Here is a 19,638-nt window from a genome sequence, read left to right on the forward strand (position 1 = left end):
AAAATACGGTGAGAGAAAATTTCAAGCTGGGAAACTCAGTTGAGATAAATTATCAAATTTCCCATCCATAAGCTGCGTAAAAACCGTAACTTTCCAGGGACATGGTTAACTTTTGGCTTTAATGCAAAAACTTTCGGGAAATTTAAGACTTTGTATGGAGAATTTTGGCAAGAATTGCACAGGAACTGCGCACGCGCGCGGCGTTTGACCGCTGTGTGCACCTACCCGTGGTCTAAAAAAAATAATTCAAAGAATTTTTTTTTTTTTTTTTTTTTTTTGCTTTAGGTAGATAGATATTGTGTCTGGTAGATAAAGTTATTGGCATTGGAAGCCCTAAATGTTGATCAGGAAATAACATTTTGCATACTTGAAGTACCATGCCCCGTTCTAACCTGAATAGTTCTCGGTCCTATGGACTTCGCTTCAAAAAGGAGATGTAACAGGGAACGCGTTATATAAATGCTTTTTAAGAAAACAAACGCTGTTTGCAGGACTTCGCTTTCAGAATTTAAGAAACAAAGAAATATTTTCCTCACCATTATTTTCCCCTAAACAAGTGAAAAGCAGAAACATTTTTTTTGAAGTCTTGATACTGTGCAAGCTGTGTAATTGCGTCTAATTTTAATTTTGTTTTGTGTACATTGCCAAGGTTGCTTATGATTGAATCGTTGTCTTTTTCTTAACAAGCTTGTTCAACTTAAATTTAATATAAAAAAGTCGGTTCATAAACAAAATAATAAAAAGGCAAATAAAAGAAAGAAAGGCCAAACAATTGCTCACAGCTACGACATATTTGTGTATTTTTAGAACTTTTCCTTTGCTCAATTTATTAAACGAGAATAAATTAAATATATGCTCCTCGAGTCCTTTAAATCCCCATATTGGTACTTAATTTAATTAATTTTTACGATTTTCAGGAAATCACGAAATTAAAGTCCCGCGAAAGTTTATTCTTAACGTTTTTTTATTACATTTTTTATGTCTTAAACGTTTTTTTTTTGGCCAAATCGCGAAAAATAAGTCCCGCGAAGATAGATAAATAACTTCAAATCGATAGAGATATCATCATTCCATTTTCGCGAAATTAAGTTCAGGCAAAAAGAAGTAACACTAAGGCACATTACTAAATATAAATTGGTTAACAGGCAGTGGTATATGAGCTCATATACCATTGACCCCAAAATGGTAGCCGAAACAAGCCAACGAAAACAGCTTGGGAGCTAAACTATTGCAATTCTTTGGGCGTTTTTAATAAAGCAAGTATTCCATTCGCGCTTGTTGGATATGAGATCGTTAAAGCCAACTGGGCGCTAAGCGCCTCGTTGGCCATTAACCGTCTCATATCCAATGCGCGCTCGAGGAATAATTGTTAATTATCAAACGATGTTTATGTATGCGCTGCATCTTCTAATATGAATTACATATTTTAGCTTCGTTCATTCAATATTAAGTAGTCATTTAATCTTAGTGACCTTAAAGGAATTCTTTCTTTCATTCTCTCAGTAAAATCTTTTATATGATGGTTTTCCTCATAAAGTCAATTTAATAAGTAATTGCACAGCTTTTGCACTCTATTTGTCTAAACTTAACCTACATATACTTTAAAAGCAGATGGACGGCAGCTGATTAATGTGGCTTCGAGATATATGAGTCTCCTTTAGTGACTGTTCATTCAGTTTTATAGTGGACACGACTGAAACACCAGAATGTATATCTTAGTCGCATTTGTCTTCTTTGTACTTGGACCAGTCTTTACTCAAGGTAAGGTTGATAAACTTAATATCAAGTAATTATTTTACATGTTTTTTTTTTTTCTTTTCGCCAAATTGAGTCAATTTTCGTTCGTCGCTATTTTTCAGAAGTTTTTCGTTGTGAGCTTTTGAAAGGAGTCTGTTTTGCATTTTTGGCATTAAATAACCATTCCATTTTCTTGTTATCGTTCATTACACTTTCTTTATGCTTTCCTTCATCGATTTATTTCAGTTAATTTTTCCTATCTAAAAAACTCGAAAGCAAGTGCATGAAGCATTAGAAAAACAGTAAAAAACAACGAAAGAAGATTCGCACAGGGCGCAAGTAAAAGGTTAAGGTGTTAGAGAATTAAACAGTGTTTTTTAAACAGTGATTTTTAAACAGTGATATAAATCATTTAGTATACAAACCTATTCAAGTAGGAACATTTATTTCAGTGTGGTTGTTAATGTATAGGAAAAACAACCAAAACAATTTCGTTATTCTCGTTAACGATATCGAATGCATTGTTATCATCTCTGTTACAGCCCAATGTGGACAACGTCCAGGGGCCAGAATTGTAGGGGGCTCAACAGCAACCCCAAATTCATGGCCTTGGCAACTGTCACTCAGAGTGAAGAATTATCACAATTGTGGGGCGTCCCTGATCAACCCCAGATGGGCCATCACAGCAGCACACTGCGTAGAGAACGAGAATGATCCACATATGTACACTCTTGTGGCGGGTAAGTATACCCTAAATAAGTAAATTTATTTTACGAGGGAAAACACTTTACAGTTATAGACTGGTAAATCTGTGCTCCACCGCTGCTAATTATCAAAATTATAACTTACAATAATTAAAAAAAAAAAAACAATCTAATTGTGATGTGACTACAACGCAAGGTTCACACCGATTTGTTAGTCACACGTATCAACTTATTTGATAGATATTCAGGGCATTGACTATGTAGAAAATGAAAAAAAAATCATGTTATGCTCGACCTAGCTACCAGCTTCACAACGAAGATCGAGTTAATAATCGAGTTAGTAAATTCAAGCTAAATCTTGATCAAGGAAAACAAAATTTAGTTCGAGTAAGCGGGTTTTTCGAGTTATCCGAGTTCGAGTTAACCGAGAGAAAATGACTGATAAATCAAATGACGTCACAGCCAATTAAAATTATGTCATTTTGTAGAGTAAGCTAAGGACTTTCTTCTCCTTGCAAAATAATCTCGCTACGCCTTAATGTAACGAAAACTCCGGGGAGGGGTTCCATCCCCCCCCCCCTCTTGTACGATGGTGGGGGTATGGGTTTGCTTGTACATCCGAGGGTTAAAAGTCGGGTCATATCCAAGGGAAATGGAGGTTAGTTTGAGTACGTTAGCAGATTCGAGTTATCCGAGTTCGAGTTACTACTGTACTACTTGTCATCGCCGCACATGTGGTAACGCAATGGTAGTGCATTTACCTATAAATTTTAAGAATAATAAATTTTATTTTCAGGAGCGCACCATATCGAAAAAGATGGAGTTGTGTATCGCATCAACAAGATCATCATGCACGCGGGTTATAGCAATTCACACTTCAGGAATGACGTCGCTCTCTTGAGGCTTGCCGTACCAGTAAAACTCGATCGCAAAGTGGGTACCATTTGTTTCCCTAGATCTGGGTCACGTGTCTCGCCAGGAACAAAATGCTGGATTACAGGTTTGAATCATTTCTTTAATCACTATAACCTGTGACATCAATGGCATCATTTGCTCGGCGGGTGTTTATTGGGGTTCGGATGCACTCAACATATACGATGAATTAGTATCAATCCTAGAAAGCGACACCGAGGTCGCAATAGTTTACAACTTCCTAAAAAAATGTTGGTATTCTTTTTCATCCAGCCCTTGTGATATGGCTGAAAAATGTTTATTATAAACCAGTAAAGTATTTATACGTCAAAATGCTTCCACATTGCAAGAGAAATAGGGAATAGACATAAACTACTTTTGAGCAGTGAACACTAAGAGCAATGCATTTTGGCTTTAAAGAAACTTTAATTCGAAAGACGGTCATGCTTACCCTATTACAAGATCTCAGTTACAAACTATCTCATATAGATCAGCTATACCCGAATTTACAGCAATGTGGGTCTCGAAATATGGCAGAAAACCTCGCCTTTAACGTAAACATTTGATTTTGATTTATTTTGTATACGATAACTGCTATCGATTGTACGTAGTGACACCAGTTTTAATTTACTCCCAGGGTGGGGAACAGAAAGGTTCAACATCTGGGGAACAGCCAAATATCCTAAATACCTTAAACAAGCCAATGTTCCCATTATGGACTCCAGGACTTGCGCGAAGAAAGCCGAAGCCGACTCAAACTTGGAGGTGCACGATCCAACTATGGTTTGCATTGGAGGAAAGGGGAGCGTAGGATGTTACGGAGATAGGTACTAACACAAGTTTTCCGTAAATGAGTCTTCTATAATCAATGGCATATTTTCTTTTAGTATATACCAAAACAGTGTTTTTTGTGTGTGCCGAGCAACGCGTGCGAGAAAACTTTAATTGTTGCAGGAATAAGTGAGAAAGGTTGTCGAAAAAAGCACAACAATGCTCACGATAAGACCAAAAGGTAGTATGGCTATAGAAGTAGAAAGCTACTCCACTGACGTGCTGAATACTAATAAGATGGTGACATGACAAACGCAAATTTCATGTTTTCTTTTTCTTCAGACAAGTGGAAACAAGGTTATTTAGCCACGTTGAATTTTAAGAGAATTTTGAAAACTCAAAGACATGTCACATGTAAAGTAATGCTACATAAAAAGCATTCTGAGAGGAAAAAAAATTCTTCACGAGCAAAAATAAACTTTAACATTTCCTATAAGCCAATGCAAAATTCAGGTAATTAACTAGAACACCTTTCGGTCTTGTCGCGTGCACATTTGTGCTCTTTTCTGACAACCTTTCTCGAATTAGCTGTATACTAAAACAACTATTCACCTCAGTGTCGGATGCTAAGGGTGGAAATCTACCTCACCGTTTGCAAGTTCTGTACATATCCCCACTTGCCTCCTCCACGTGCACTTTGGTGAATAGTTGTTAACTACTAGAGAAGCTGTCAATTTCTTCTCACAGTTGCTGTTTGTATTTAATTTTTTTTTCATATTAGAATCTGCAACTGCATTTGGAGTCGCAAACATATGCATCTGCAACCGTACATTCCCAATTACAGGTGCACTTGCAACTCTGCATGAGCTAAAAGTATATCTGTAATTGCAACTGTAGCATTCTCTAACAAAACCTTGACCTGCAACTGCATTTTGCAAAATTCATTCGTAGATAACTGTAATGTATGCTAGATAAAAGATTCGAGGACCGAAATGCTTTCACAACTAATAAAATGAGGATAACATGATTGTGATAAATTCAGACCTATATGTAGACTATCAAGGGGGTTAGATCACGGTATTTTAAGAAATTAAATTTTAAAACTTTAAATTGGCAGAGCAAAAATCATTTATTGGCAAAATCACTGCCACATAGCAAACAAGGATGATTTTCGAGAAAATCGAAAATTGCCTTAATCTTCTCGAAGATTGACCATCCATGTCCCTTTTTGGCCTTTCTGTGTTTTATTTAAATTATTCTACAGTTTAAATCCGTTATTATTATATTTGGTCAGTGCCGAAATTGCCTAAAATTACGTGCAAATACCCTTCTTCCATGCCAACACCATGTCTGTCCACTTGGTATTTCTCCTCTTCTAATCCGAACTAAATTTTTTCCCATAAAGTAATTGAAGCCCTTATTTGTGCAGTCAAAAGCTTATGCCATTGGCCCATTTGTTTTAAATTCACTTTTATTTTCTTTACTTAAATTAAGTGGAGGCCCTCTAGTTTGCGAGGAAGGAGGGCGTTGGGTTCTTCGTGGTATTGCATCTTGGACTGGTAGCAAGAAATGTCACACTGATAACTACACCATGTACGCTCGTGTAAGCAATTTCATCAACTGGATTAATCAGCAAATTGCAAGTATGTAATTTCTCTTTGTTTCCTCATACTGATTATGATTGTGCTAGCATAATTTATGGCATAATTTAGTAAGCAGAGCATAATTTTTACTTCCATCTAAATTATGCACTGTTATTATTGTCTGGCTTTTTCGACTGTTCTGTCTTTATCTTGCTTAAAAACCAGGTAGCATAGTTTTGATCGTAGTAAGCATAATTCAAAGAAACACGCATTATAAACAATTATTGGATGAGGTTTTTGTGATATCCGGAATAATCAAGGTCGAGGTAAGTGTTATCAGCCGAAGCCGAAGGCCGAGGCTGATAACACTTACCGTGACGTGACCTTGATTATTCCGAATATCACATAAACCGAATCTAATAATTGTTTTATTATACATTATTTTTCTGAAAAAAGAATAGAATAGAAGTAATGGCAAACGATTTCAACCTGTTTCAAAACTTGTGCTAATTCCGGCTGGTCGTCCTACTAAATCGTGGAATAGTTCCTTTCCAATTTTTGTTAGTCATTTTGTGTTTTCCGAGACTTTATTGTCCAGCAATTTTTGAACTTTGGTCAAACTATTTCTCGTTTGAAGAAGTGAATCGACGAACTATGAATTTCCTTCGCCGCCAGATGCCTGACAAATTGCTCTTGGAAATCATGCATTGCGCGCGCAACCTACAGATTAGTGAATAATCTGTAGGTTGCGCGCGCAATGCATGATTTCCAAGAGCAATTTCCAAGAGCAGATTATTCACTAATCTGTAGGTTGCGCGGGGTTGCGCGGATTCCCAGAATTAGCTGTAGGCTCTTAGCCAATGAGAAGACAGCTAGTGACTACAATGTATAATAATTACATTAAGTTGGCATCAGTAATTTTCCAAAATTGGAAGCACTGGCAGAGGCATGATATGCTATGTTCACTAGCACAATCGAACAAAAGCCCAATTGTTATGCAGCTTTGACCCTTCAACTTCATCTTGCTTCTTGGTGTCACAAAATGGCATAATTGGCCACCTTTGTACTTACAACAGAGAATGACCATACCCATGCAGGCTAGCTTACCGCTAATACATTTACAACAAAATGGGTAAATAATTCGATACAATTTTTCCAATATCATTTTATCTAGATTTGCCATTAAAGTGTTACTTAGTTATAGAATCTTATACTCCAGTGACCGTTTTGAAGCCATGAACGGTCTATAATAAACAACTACATTTCTTGTGGTGTTTTATAGCTCTACTCGTTCTGAATGTTTTAAGTTTCTTCTATTTATGAGAATATCAAAATGTTTGGAATTTTGTAGTTTAAAAGGGAAAAAAGAAATGAAAAAATAATTAGAGTGTTAACGACACTTACTAGCGGTATAAAGCCCGCCTGATTATTTTTATTTTTATTTCCATTTAAAGATGCCGGTGATGGAGATTATGACGGAGGTAAGGTGGCTGCTATTGTTGTAATCGTTCATTTCTTTTTCCACCAGAAATTGCTCTGTGGCAAAAACAGCCGTCTCAGCCATACAACATTTAAAGTGCTTGAACAGTTGAAAAAAAAAATAATAAAAAAAAAAAAAAGTGAATAAATGAATGAGGTTACCGATTCATACAGTGTTTAGTACATAAGCAATTTCTCTGGATGTAGTTGTTGTTTTTTAGTTATTTTTTTTACGATAATATTGCGTCAATACTAAGGACACAAAACTAAATGACAAATGATTAAAGAAAAAAAAAATATTATTGATTTTTTCCCGTTTTATTTTTATTCTGTCAAGGGATGGTGCCCACTTGAATGTTCGTTGAAGCTGACTGGGATAGGTTATGTGATACTAGTGAATGAGGTGAAAGGCGGTGTTAAAACGCTACCAGACATTAATATGGCAAGAAATAATGTAATTTATGTCAAGGCATGGTGCTCACATGATTATCTGTTGGGTAAGGTTGTACCAGGTACACCAAATCTAACCAATGATATTCTGGGGCGTTGTTTCGAGGGTATATAACGTTTAGTTCCAATGCTATTCTTCCTTCTCTCTTTTGTCATTGATAAGGACAAAATCACCTTGGATTAAAATCTTACCCGTTTCCCTCCTATTCACCTACCAGCGGGTTATTTTTGCTTTTTCATTTTCCTTCAATTTTATACTTGTTGTATACGTTTAAGTAGTTTGGCGGATTTTTGTTGCCTCACTTTTTTTATCAGTTACTTATTTATAACTTTTACATAAATCGCTGTGTTGTGATATTGTTAAATTTGCTGTTATTAAACCTGCCAAAATCGTGGCCAAATTTATCCCACACAGGTGTTGGAAGTAACCGAGAATTCAAGTTAAGCTTGCGTAAAGAGTTTTCTTGGTTTGTCACATGCCCTGATATAAATAAGCCTAGATTACCCAAGCTATTCCTTCTACTTCCCTCGCCATCAGATCAGAAAATTCAAAAACAGTTGTTTGTTTATAAATTGTAACCATCCGTACAATAACCAAATAGTCCAGAATTCTAGCAGAGTAATCGCATGCTTTGATAATTGTCTTATTTCAGTATGCAAGGATGAAATGAACTCCAATGTATGCATGCGCAGTCGGAAGGATTGTTGGGATTCATCCGTGTACTCAAAATGTCAAAAAACGTGTGGTTACTGTGCATGTAAGTATTTTTTGCTTAATCTGATTTTATTGTGTTAATCTCTATGGGGGGAGATGTTAGATACAGGGTTCGCCAACCTGAAGAGTTAAATCAAGACATCCCTAAATGCCTAACTAATGTAGTAAAAACAGAGAATTTACGGGTCGCCAGTTGATAAACTTCTCACTCTAGCTAGATCTCTTTCCTTAGTAAACAGTATCACTAGCTTCCTACCTTCAAGTATTGTTTGTGGACTAGGTTATAGCTAGGATAACGTTTTTTAAGCTTGCCATTGCTTAATTGTTTAGCAAAGGGAAACAGGAGAAAAAAATCGTAAATAAAGGCACAACGTAACGCAGCCATCATCAAAGCTTTACTATCAGTTTTATCATAAAAAAAGTGGAATTAAGGAATATTGCAAGTACTGAAGTATTTTGCAGGTGGGACTGCATGTTTATCACTGGATTGCTTAATGAACACTTACAATTGCCTTTTAATTCCTTATTTTAGGAATGCAATCCATTGTGTTCGGGATAATAAAACCAGTGGCATGGGAACCAAGCAATAGATTCATGATTTTGCCGGGCAGTCCCCTGGTTCATATTTGGGATGTACATTTTTATGCGATTATGAACTCCGGATTATCGTTGAAGCAATAAACTTGAAATAAGGCAAAGCTGTCGGTGTGTTTATTGTAGTATTAAAGGAGCTAATTTAGTTTGTTACAAAAAAAAAACACCGTTTCTGGTTCAAATATTTACCAATATAACCCCAAAATTCTGAAATCAAACCCACTTTATAATTTGTGGCAAATATCGTGCAATTCTGTCACGTTTCGGCCACATATTTGGTGTCACCTTGCGGATACGACACGTAATGCATACCGTGTAGCAGCAACGTCTTTAGAAACTGAGACGAAAGGAAAAAATCGTCTACCCTTGAAAAATCTGAATAGTAACTAAAAGTTGGGTAGTGGTCTAGATCTTGCTTTGATATAAAGACGTGGCTATAGTCTCGTAGCCACTCTCCACCCGAGAGTATAGATGAACATCACTAGATTGTCCGGTAACTTGATGTACTAGCCTCCCATCCAGAGAAAGCGTCCGGGGTCGATCTTTGCTAACCTCGTTATCTTATGTTCCTGGGCGGATAACGCTATCCAATGGATACATGCTAACAAACTGTTTTACGCTTCACACTGTATAGTGATTTATCTAGCGGATATTGTTATCCGCTTTCTAAACAACTGGGCCCTGGGCAAAACACTTTACTCACACGGTGCCTTCCTTCATCGTGAAGTATAAATAGGACCAGGAAATCGTTGGGGCAGTTTGAAAAATATCTGAAGTTGATAAAGGTAAAGTAAGGGCTGTAACAAAATTGGAAAGCTGATGTTTCTAGTGGTAGCCCCTTCACGGAACAAAAAGCTCGAACAAACAGTCTTGACTCATAGTCGTTTTCCATTTTACAGAAGCAATTTTTATTCTGGCTTCGAAATATTACGAGCTTTTACTCTTTTGGCAGCAAAAAGCTCATTTTGTACACGCTCGAAAAGTCAGCTTTTCCAAATAGTTAATGATAAACTAAAACATAATACTTCTGGGCCCTTCAAGCCAAAATAAATTGCAACGAGGACCATCTTCGATTTCCAACACGCATTATTACCTACCTACCTTACCTTTGTTTGGCAATGTACTTTTGGTTTAGTAACAGTCTTTAATTAAGGTTTCCATTTAATGTCAGTAGTTCTCATTCTTGCTTCGAGTTATGGCGAAGCGTTGCTAGCTTGGCAGCAATCTTATACAACAATCTAATTGCGACGCAGAATGCAATAAATGCAGTTGCAAGAAATACAAGTACATCTAAGAGATAATATTGGTACCAATAGAGATTGTGCACTTCTGGTCTGAGGTGCTTGGCTCCTTTGTGTCTGTGGACATATTCAATCCAGTCAGCGGCTTGCTGGATGGGAGTACGCGGACTGTCACGCAACAATCGCGAGATGCGAGTAGCGTTACCCTTGAAGCTGAAAGGGAAAGTTATACACAAATATAAGGAAAATAGATACTTACGGTTCAAGACCGTTCGATATTTAAGTGCAGACATGTGTAAAAACAAAACAAAATGTTTAAGTTAATATGAAAATAGTCGATGGAAAAACCATTTCCTGATAAACTGAAAAAAAATGAGCCTTACATATTGAATTGACAAATCTTACTTAGTTTCTTAAGGCATCTTTATTCCAACGCAGTCAATCCATTCTGCTGTCCATTTAGTAATAATAATCGTACTAATAGGCCCTTTGTAGAACACGGTCACGTAAAATTGTCAATCAAACAAATATGTGGTAGTGCAAAATGGTTGCCAGAAATGTCTAGAGCATAGTGAAATTGGAAAGGTTGCCAATTTTGAGATTGCTGCTGTTCAAGCATCCATAGAATGATAGTAACTAACAAAGAACTATTCAGATTTGGTATCAGGTCTCACGACGAATGCCTTTATTGTGGTGATAAAGACTCCATCGAGCATACATTCATCGAATGTCCGTTCACAAAGACTTTTGTGCAAAGGGTTGTTCAATGGTTTAACCAAACAAACCTATGTCAGATCTTTCCCACCACCGAGGAAGTCTTGTTTGACTACTTCTCTAGCATATGGGATCCACGTATAGAAAAGAAATTTAACTACACCACCTTAGCTATGCGCGAATACATATATGCTAACAAAATCAATAGCAAAGCCATCTCCGTTCATGAGTTTATTGAGAAATTACTCGTTAAATATAAGCTTAAAAACATTAATTAATTAGAACCAATACAGGAAGAGACTAGCTCCTTCTCGAAACCTCGAAAATATTAAAACTGAAAACTTTAACCTCGGAAGTGACTTGCATTGTATATTTCAAAAGACAATGTAATATATTGTAGTGTAAGTAAGGACTGTAAGTATTTTAGCACGATCAGTAAGGAGAGATTGTAATGTATGTTTCTAAATAACATTTTAATTGCAAAAAAAAAAAAATAATAATAAAAAAATGAAAAATAAAAAATAAAAAGCCTGATATTTTATAGTGGCTTGAAAGTTGGAAAAAAAGTAAAGGATTTGTATGCTGGATGGTAAGCCTTGCCAACCGAGCAACTTTTTCCTTTCGAATTCTTTAAACTTTTTTTTGCAGGAATCCATTGATTTCTGACGCATTCCCTATTTTTGTCCGATACTAATTATTCAGTGTTTAATAAAGTTAATCTATCAATGAATTTACCTTGGTTCTTCCAAAACTCTCCTTATTGAATGGTATATTTCATCGCTAGTCACAGTCTTTATATCAACACTTACTGCCATACCAACCGATCGAGCCTGCACGCAGTTACTGTATTGGTCAGCAAAAAGTGGCACACAAACAAGTGGTACACCATAGAATGCTGCTTCATATAAGCTGTTGTGACCTGTGTGCGATATAAAGGCTTTGGTGCTCTTATGGGCCAAGATGTCATTTTGTGGAACCCATGGCAGAACTTTGACGTTTGAGGAGAGATCCTTTGGAATATATCCTTTAGGTGAGAAAATATTATGCTATTAAAACGGTGGACCATTCAATTTACTAAACGCTACCTGGTATGCTTATAAACAAGCACATATCTTTGCAAAGTGTCGAAACTTTGCAAGGACACTTTCTGTATACAAAATTTAATGTCTTATGATGTTTTTCTCGTTAGAATTTCCACCTCGGTGACAATTTCATCGCAAGCGCTTCACGCTATTCAGAACGGTATCCTAGCGGATTTACACCCCCCTCCCACTCCCCCCCAACCTGGATTTGGACCTCCCAGCAAAAGTGATCATACTTTACCCTGGTATAGTCGTCAACGAAAAAAACCCAAAGGTGATTAAATGTCAATGCGAATATTTCATGGACATTGAAAAGATGAAATGGACAAGGTACGACCAAGTGTATACCAAGCTATGTTTAAACTGTATCGCATGTATTCGACTTGCAAAATTTATGTTACTCTCAACATGCCGTACGTAGCAACGTTTTCCAAACGAGAATAAAGTGTAATTTTAGTCTGTTTGTTTGTTTGTTTAAAGCTGGAGTCTTTTGTTATTGTATAAAGAAAATAAACTCCATTTTACCGTTGGTCTGTTCAGCTGTAGATTACAGACGACTTGAAAACGTGGTAAAAGCATCAGTGACCTCTTCTCTAGCTTCTCGCGGGCCACTGTTTTGCTCTTAACACAATTTTACGTAATCCCCGATCTATACCCGAACAGGCAAAGTTGAATACAGTCAACTTACTTTAAAACGGACACCTTCGGGAACGGCTCCAGCTGTCCGTTTTAGAGAGGTGTCCGTCTTATAGGGCGTTTAGTTAACGTAAAATGACTAAAAAACGGCAGCAACGGGACCATCACCAGGTGTCCGTCTTATGGAGGTGTCCGTCTTGTAGAGGTGTCCGTTAAGAGAGAGTTGACTTTATATTTGTTAAATACATATAGTATACATACTTCTCAATCTCCATATTATTCCCTGCTCCAGTCGTGCGAAAACTTTGGCCAACATTTCCACCTGGTGTTTCTGTAGTACTGCGTCCCCGAGTGTTCCTAACGAGAACAGGATTATCCCTTTGTCTCCTGCTCCACTGATAAACTGCTCCAGTTCTTTTGGAAGTGGATTTGGAGGTTTAATTGTCAGCGGTCCCACTAATTTGGTGGCTGTGGTTTAAAACAGGGAATAAACTAAATCTCGATGTGAACGTCACTTATTATTGAAGAGAAAAAAAAAACACGGCCAGAGTAAAGATAATAAATTGTAAAGGAAATTAAGGAAAGAGCGCACAGCCAAACTAATGAACAAAGGATTGGACAAAGGATTGGACGGATAGACGGACGGCGAAAGAACGAAAGAAGGAACGAAGGAACGAAGGAACGAAGAAGGGAACAAACGAAGGAACGGACGAACAAACGAACGGACGAACGAACGAACGGACGAACAAACGAACGAACGAACGAACAAACGAAAGAACGAACGAAGTACATTTTTGAAGCCTAAAAATAACATGAAATTTACAATAAAAGTTGACAATAAAAAAACTTGCAATGTTAAAATTTAAATAGAGAGTATAAGAATGAACTGTCTTGATTGAAATGAGATTGGTTTTAAACTATTTTTAAATTATATTAGCTAAAAGAGTTTCTCTTCTTGCGCCTTTGTTCAAACCTTATTATAGGGCGCGGAAGGGAGAGTTAAGAGACTGGAGTAGGGTATATGCCTCTGTGAAGGGTAAGGATGTCAATAATTTTAATCTGGGATAGTCAGAGAAGTCAAACAGTTTTAGTTAACAACAGGGCTTAATTTATCAGGAAGCTGATCAGAATTTAGGCTAGACTAGTAAAAGAAGACTAGAATATAAATGCAAAATGAATGGTACTTGGTATAGAATAGGGTAAGGATTTTAGGGACCTGGTGGTAATTCCGTACTTAAAATGTCCACAGAATACCTCCCCCGCGACGTAAACTCTGCTGGAATTCTCCTGAGCTTTCACGATTCTCTACATTAAACCTCTTAAATTCTACACGCACCCATTTTTTTTGTAATGTATCCTGTAAAAGCGATTTTTCATTAGGTAAGCTCTTACCTGGTAAGATTGGTTGAGGATATTCCAACGCGAAGTGACCAAGGACAATAACCATCTCCGCCATGTTGAGGGATTCCTGGAAAGTTCCCTCTTCCGGTAAACCGAATTCGCTTCTTAGACCATCGTACAGTGCAAGAAAACTGGGTTTTGAAGCTGCAATTAGTGTGTGATAAAAAAAGTTTTCAACCCGCTCCAAAAAGCTCATCTTGTCAGAGCCCGACGCGAATATCCACGGGATATACGAAACCAGACGTATATCATCAAGGAATAATCTCATACCAAAACTTGCTGGTTTTATATCGATTCTTGGGAGACCCAAAAATTCGGATATCAGTGCACCACATTCTGGGGGTGAGTCACAGAACATTAAGTCAAATTCGTTGAGTTCTTTCTTGAGATTTTGGACATGAATTAATAACGCTCTGCATGTTTTCAGATGGAGTTCTATCCATCTTTGGTTATCTTGTGTAATTTCCAAAAGAGATCCGGTATGCGATTTTGGTACCATAAGTTTTCCCACATAATCCTTGCCGAACGGGTATTTGTAGACAGAATGACTAACTATACTTGACGCTGGAAATGTAAGGATAGATGGAACAACTAAAGTGACCTGAAGAGAAACAAAGATAAAACGAAATGTAGGTATAAAAAAATACGAAAGAGGTAACAAAGTGTAAAGTTCAAGGGCCACAGAGGTAAGCCACAGGCTAACAACTACTTTTAATAGCAAAGCACACGACAGTACACACGTACAGTATATACCTGATTGAAGAATCGTTGACCCAAGAAAAGCATAAACCATGAACGATGCGACCCAAATGTTTACTGGAAAATCGGAAAAATAGAATTAACATGATATATAACAGGTTGCATAAATCATGCTTTAAGGCGCTCAAAAAAAGAAAATATCTTGATTATCGATAACAGGTTAAAGGGGCATCGGCAACCAGTGTCCTTTGCGCGCCTCTGTTGTTGTTACCATCCGGGAGATCGTTTGCTCGTTTCTGTGTCAAACACGCGCGTAAAATAGAAGTTGAGAAGATGGATCAAAGTTTGTTAGATATTCAGGAGGATAAAGTGTTGCCGATTTCAATTATTTGCCAGTTAATCACTATGGCTCCTCAGTAGCACGTGTAAGTGGCAGTTATGTGTCGGGAAGCCTACAAGCTAATCATCCAAGCAGAGAGGTGAGTCGCAATAAAATTCTTACTTCGGTACGTACCGGTAAAATTGTTTTGATCTACTTTCTCGTTCACGATTCAAACAGAAATATAATTAGAAAGATCTATTTTACGTTGGCTTGTTTCAGACATGCCAAAGCAAGAACACTCGCAGCCGAAAAAGCGGAAAACACCGCGGTTGTGTTTGCAGAGATGCGAGCTTCGAGCTTGAGTGCTCGGCGAACTGCGTATGTGGCAGCAATGTCAAAACGTGCAGGAACAACAAAGCTGCCCCGACCTCGGCCATAGATGAAACAAACAGAGGCGAAGCTTTCAAATTTGCAGGAACTAAACAATGTGTTATTAGTTAACGACTTCGTTGTGATTTTTGTCGTTCGCAAAAAATAGAATTCGAAATTGCATAAATTGGCGTGCGGTTCATTTGTCGCTCAAATGCGTGTTTCTTGAAGAAAAAAATTTCCGGCCCTAAAATCAAAGGGGGCATCCAACTATGAATGAGACACGCGAATTTCGCGATTCAAAACAAATCGCGAAATTAAAGTGACGCGAACAATAAGTGTCGCAAACATAACGTGACGCGAAAATTAAGTGACTCACATTATGCCAATAATCAAGAAAGAACGAGTTTAGTACCACTGGGGGAAGGAATTTTCAATGTGAATGGATCTTGTGGTCAACTGACTTAAAACAGTAATTCACGTACTAGCGTGAACTGCTTGTGGCCATTGTGGGAGCTGCTTTGTTGTTGCTGTTGACATTTAGTCCCGCCGTTGCGTTTTTGTTTCTTTGATAAAGTCGTTTTATTTAATTCAAGGACATGTTAGATAATACTGCCAAGGAAATGTAAATTGTGTCTTCCTCAAAAACGCGAAATTGAAGTGATTCAAAATAATTTTTTTTTTCGCAAAATCGCGAAATTTCTGTGTCGCGAAATATGCGCACCTTAAAATCGCGAAATCAACGTGTTGCGAAAATTTCATGTAATAAGGTAGCCTTTGAACTAAAGATTTCACATTTTAGACTCCCAACAATGTTCCCGGACGGAAAATATACTTTAAGACTTAGATAATAGTTGTTGTTTGAGCGATTCGTCTTCATTGAATCGATTTGGCCGATACTTTTCCTTTACTCTCAGTCAGTTTTACCATAGAGTGGTTTTTAAATCTGTTATGTCACATCTTGAAAGTCGAGAAAAATATTTGCATGTACTGTACCCAGTTGATTGTACTGCTACCTCAGCTTTATAAAGCTGTTTTCGAGTCAAACGTTTTTATAGAATCGCCGACAATAATTCCCAGAAAAAGTTAACAACGCAGTACAAAAAAAATCCATTCGATCATTTTACTCTATTCGCATGCAATGAACTGTGCATCTCATTTCTTTTTTGGGCTCCTCCTTAGCACCTCACATTCATTTCCCAAATTTTTACTAGGGTTTGTATGGCGCCCATGTATATTTACCTCTCGAAAGTCAAAAGTTTTCAAATTTCTGTAATACAGAAATTGTTGCCGCGACGACAGCGTGCCCGCAATGTATTCTGGTTGCCAGTGTCCCTTTAAGGAACATTACTAAGCTTACCAAGGCTGTGTTCCCAGAATACCAGTGGGTAGCCAGCTAGAACTAGCCAGTTAGCTACGCTGGCTAACCAGTGGGTCATATCGTTCATGGTTTTTGCTTTTCACAGGGACAACGTCTCTTCAATTAGGTATATGGTTTCCTGCTCACTACACACTATTCGTATCGCGGATGTACTCTTACGAATAACCGCTGACCTACATGCAATACACTACAGAAAGATAAAGTACAATTTTGCGTGCAGGTTTAAGGGAAATGCTTGGCAGAGGTTAATGTCGTAAAGTATTATTTTAAATAATCCCGTAACTATTATACTTTAATCGATTACATTATAACTCGTAATTTTATTTTCCATTGAGAAAATGAAAGATGCCTCACCAAAGAAACGACACAGTAATAAATTATAGGCAATTTCGTTTCCAGAGCCATTAGGGCTTTCCACAAGTTGCTCGAGATTTCTCAAAAAGTTGCCCGTAATTTCTCAAAAAGTTGCTCAAAAGTTGCTCCAAAAATCCAAAAAAGTTGCTTCTAATAATAAAAGTTGCTCGAAAGTTGCTCCAAAAAATCCAAAACGTTGCTTCTAATCAAGATAATTTCTCTAAATTAGATTTCTAAGCAGTTTTGTGCAATTTTACAGCAAAAGGAGTATCTTAATAACATATTAAGGGGAAAATTTGTTAAATAACAAGGATTTCTTTAACTGAGAAAAATCGTGAAGATATCGATGACGTCATATTTGCTGACGAGTTTGTAATGATTTAATGCAGAAAGAGGATCAGAAAGAGCAGAAAGTTGAAACGTACTTAAATGTTCCCCGGAAGTCTTCGGCAAACTTCGTAAATCTTCGGAAACGCTCGTATTGCCTTTGAACAACGCTCGGATAGCCATCGGAGATCTTCGGTCTGTAAATTGCTCAAAATGCAACAAGTTGCTCGAGAGGAAAAAAGTTGCTCGAACGGGAAAAAGTTGCTCGAATCCTGAAAAGTTGCCAAAAAGTTGCCGAGCAACTTGTGGAAAGCCCTAAGAGCCATCTTATATTTTGACGTTTTAAAACGTATGCTTTCCACAAATTAGCGTTAAACAACATAAATTTAAGATGGTGCACTTCGGCTTAATAGCCTAAGTATCCTGAACAGCCTGCTGCATGTCGATCAACTGCTGTTTCTGTTCTTCATGCACCCGGGGGGGTACTCAAAAAAGTTTTATACGGGGAGGCTCCGCCTCAAGTTCTAACCCCTTACCCTTTTATATACCATTTTTGACAGAAATTGTACCTCTTTCGTATACCTCTAACTGAAAAAAGGTACCCCTTTCATATACCTAAGAGACATGGCGTGGACTTAAAATAGGACGTTTTCTTGTCATTTTTATGTAGCACTTAATAAATTAAAGTAATACAGCCATAAATTTGCGTGAAATCCCTACCCTTTTATATACCTGAAGCCTGAAAAAGGTACCCCTTTTGGGCGGAGCCTCCCCGTATAGGCCATTATAGGGAGTACCCCCCCCCCCCCTCCCGGGTTCATGCAACGGACCTTAGGTACAAAAACTATGTTTCCAAATGAGAACATTATCTTAGTTTATGGAAACATTGTACTGCAATAAATTGTTGTTGTTGTTGTTGCTGTTGTTGAATAGCACCCCGGGTTGACCTGTTTGCGGTTTGGTCTGAATAATGCCTGTGCCGGCTTTGATTGTTTCGGTGATTTTGTTTTGTTTCGGTTGTTTCGTTTTGGTGGCCTGTTTCGTTCCGTTGTTTCGGATTTTAGTACATTCCGATGCAAAATTGACAAACAACACTTTGTAGAACGCGTTTGTCCGGCACAATAAATGCATTTTAGGACTTGCATGTGTGACACTGTGAGCTCGCCTGAGAGATCAAATCTTGCTACTAGGCTATTGAAAGGTTATTTTGGTCTAGAAAATTGGACATAAAATTTAGTCGTGTCTTTATCACATAACTAGATACGTGATTCGTGAAATCGTTTAAAAGAAAAAAAAAACATAGGTGATTCGTGATATAATGGAAACAGGCTCGTGATTCGTGATTCGTGATTACCCAACTTCACCACATGACCACTTCACACAGAGAAGGTGCAGTTTAAGATACTGTGCAATTTTGAGAACGTCAGAACATTTATAATCTATTTTAAATTACAAATAGTACTCAAAATCTAGTTTTTGTAAATCTTGTTAGGTACGCCAGTTCGTTCACTGCAATATGCGAATTTCATGCAAATATTGTCCCATTGAAAATCGAAACCGAATCTTGCATATAAACAACCTACTCAATCGTTTCAAAGAACATTCTCATCTTCTTACTTGTAAACGGTTTTACAAGCACAAATTAAGGTGGCATATATACATCAAAACTATCTAAACAGATTTTCAACAACACTTCTTACACAGCAACTGAAGCTAATTTCACTAACCTCGTGACCACGGGTTGCCAGTTCATCAGCCAGATTCCTGATGTTAGAGTAGCGACTCTTTGACTCGGTCACCAGCACACCGAGTATTTTCGCTCCGTAAGATGGATTAAAAGCAGTACAGAGTAAAATAACAACGATCCACATGGCAAGTAATGATACTGGACCTAATACTAGTTTAGTTATAGGCAAAACTGCAACCTGTAGTCAATAGTACATACTCCTCGAAGCAAGCCGCGATAACATTGAAAGCTATTACAATTTGTGGCATGGTGCCAGCGATTATGTTAGGGTCACGCAACGATTCGAACCAGGACTGGACTCTGGAATGGACTCTGGATTCTGGACTCAAAAACTCTGGACTCAAAAAAAAAAAAAACCTGGACTTGCAATGAAAAATAAATTAAAAAACAAAATTATGCACACGATGATTAAAGTGAAAT

General features: G+C 37.5%; 2 protein-coding genes across 2 annotated transcripts; one reads left to right on the forward strand and one right to left on the reverse strand.

The window, feature by feature from the left end:
* The first annotated feature begins 1,706 nt into the window (after positions 1-1,706).
* LOC144664246 (chymotrypsin B-like) lies at positions 1,707-9,032 on the forward strand. Its single transcript, XM_078525350.1, has 7 exons — positions 1,707-1,761; positions 2,280-2,477; positions 3,238-3,378; positions 3,991-4,180; positions 5,619-5,767; positions 7,162-7,188; positions 8,884-9,032. The coding sequence occupies exons 1-7, from the start codon at positions 1,707-1,709 to the stop codon at positions 9,030-9,032; spliced, it is 909 nt and encodes a 302-aa protein (XP_078381476.1).
* A 490-nt stretch (positions 9,033-9,522) lies between these two features.
* Positions 9,523-19,342, reverse strand: LOC144663722 (UDP-glucuronosyltransferase 2B17-like). The gene is made up of 5 exons (XM_078524762.1): positions 19,199-19,342; positions 14,011-14,620; positions 12,880-13,086; positions 11,636-11,924; positions 9,523-10,399 (listed from the first exon to the last, which is right to left on the reverse strand). The coding sequence occupies exons 1-5, from the start codon at positions 19,340-19,342 to the stop codon at positions 10,123-10,125; spliced, it is 1,527 nt and encodes a 508-aa protein (XP_078380888.1). The 3' UTR covers positions 9,523-10,122.
* Between the last annotated feature and the right edge of the window lie 296 nt (positions 19,343-19,638).

Source organism: Oculina patagonica, chromosome 8, assembly GCF_052425735.1.
Source record: "Oculina patagonica isolate OP01 chromosome 8, crgOcupat, whole genome shotgun sequence".
In the NCBI taxonomy this organism is placed as follows: domain Eukaryota; kingdom Metazoa; phylum Cnidaria; class Anthozoa; order Scleractinia; family Oculinidae; genus Oculina; species Oculina patagonica.

Coding starts and splice junctions, on each gene's coding strand:
- LOC144663722 (XM_078524762.1), bottom strand. CDS start 19,342: ATGTGGATCGTTGTTATTTTACTCTGTACTGCTTTTAATCCATCTTAC. Junction 13,087..14,010: donor TCCTCAACCAATCTTACCAG/GTAAGAGCTTAC, acceptor TTTAAACCACAG/CCACCAAATTAGTGGGACCG. Junction 11,925..12,879: donor AATAATATGGAGATTGAGAA/GTATGTATACTA, acceptor TCTCACCTAAAG/GATATATTCCAAAGGATCTC.
- LOC144664246 (XM_078525350.1), top strand. CDS start 1,707: ATGTATATCTTAGTCGCATTTGTCTTCTTTGTACTTGGACCAGTCTTT. Junction 1,762..2,279: donor TGGACCAGTCTTTACTCAAG/GTAAGGTTGATA, acceptor TCTCTGTTACAG/CCCAATGTGGACAACGTCCA. Junction 3,379..3,990: donor AAAACTCGATCGCAAAGTGG/GTACCATTTGTT, acceptor ATTTACTCCCAG/GGTGGGGAACAGAAAGGTTC.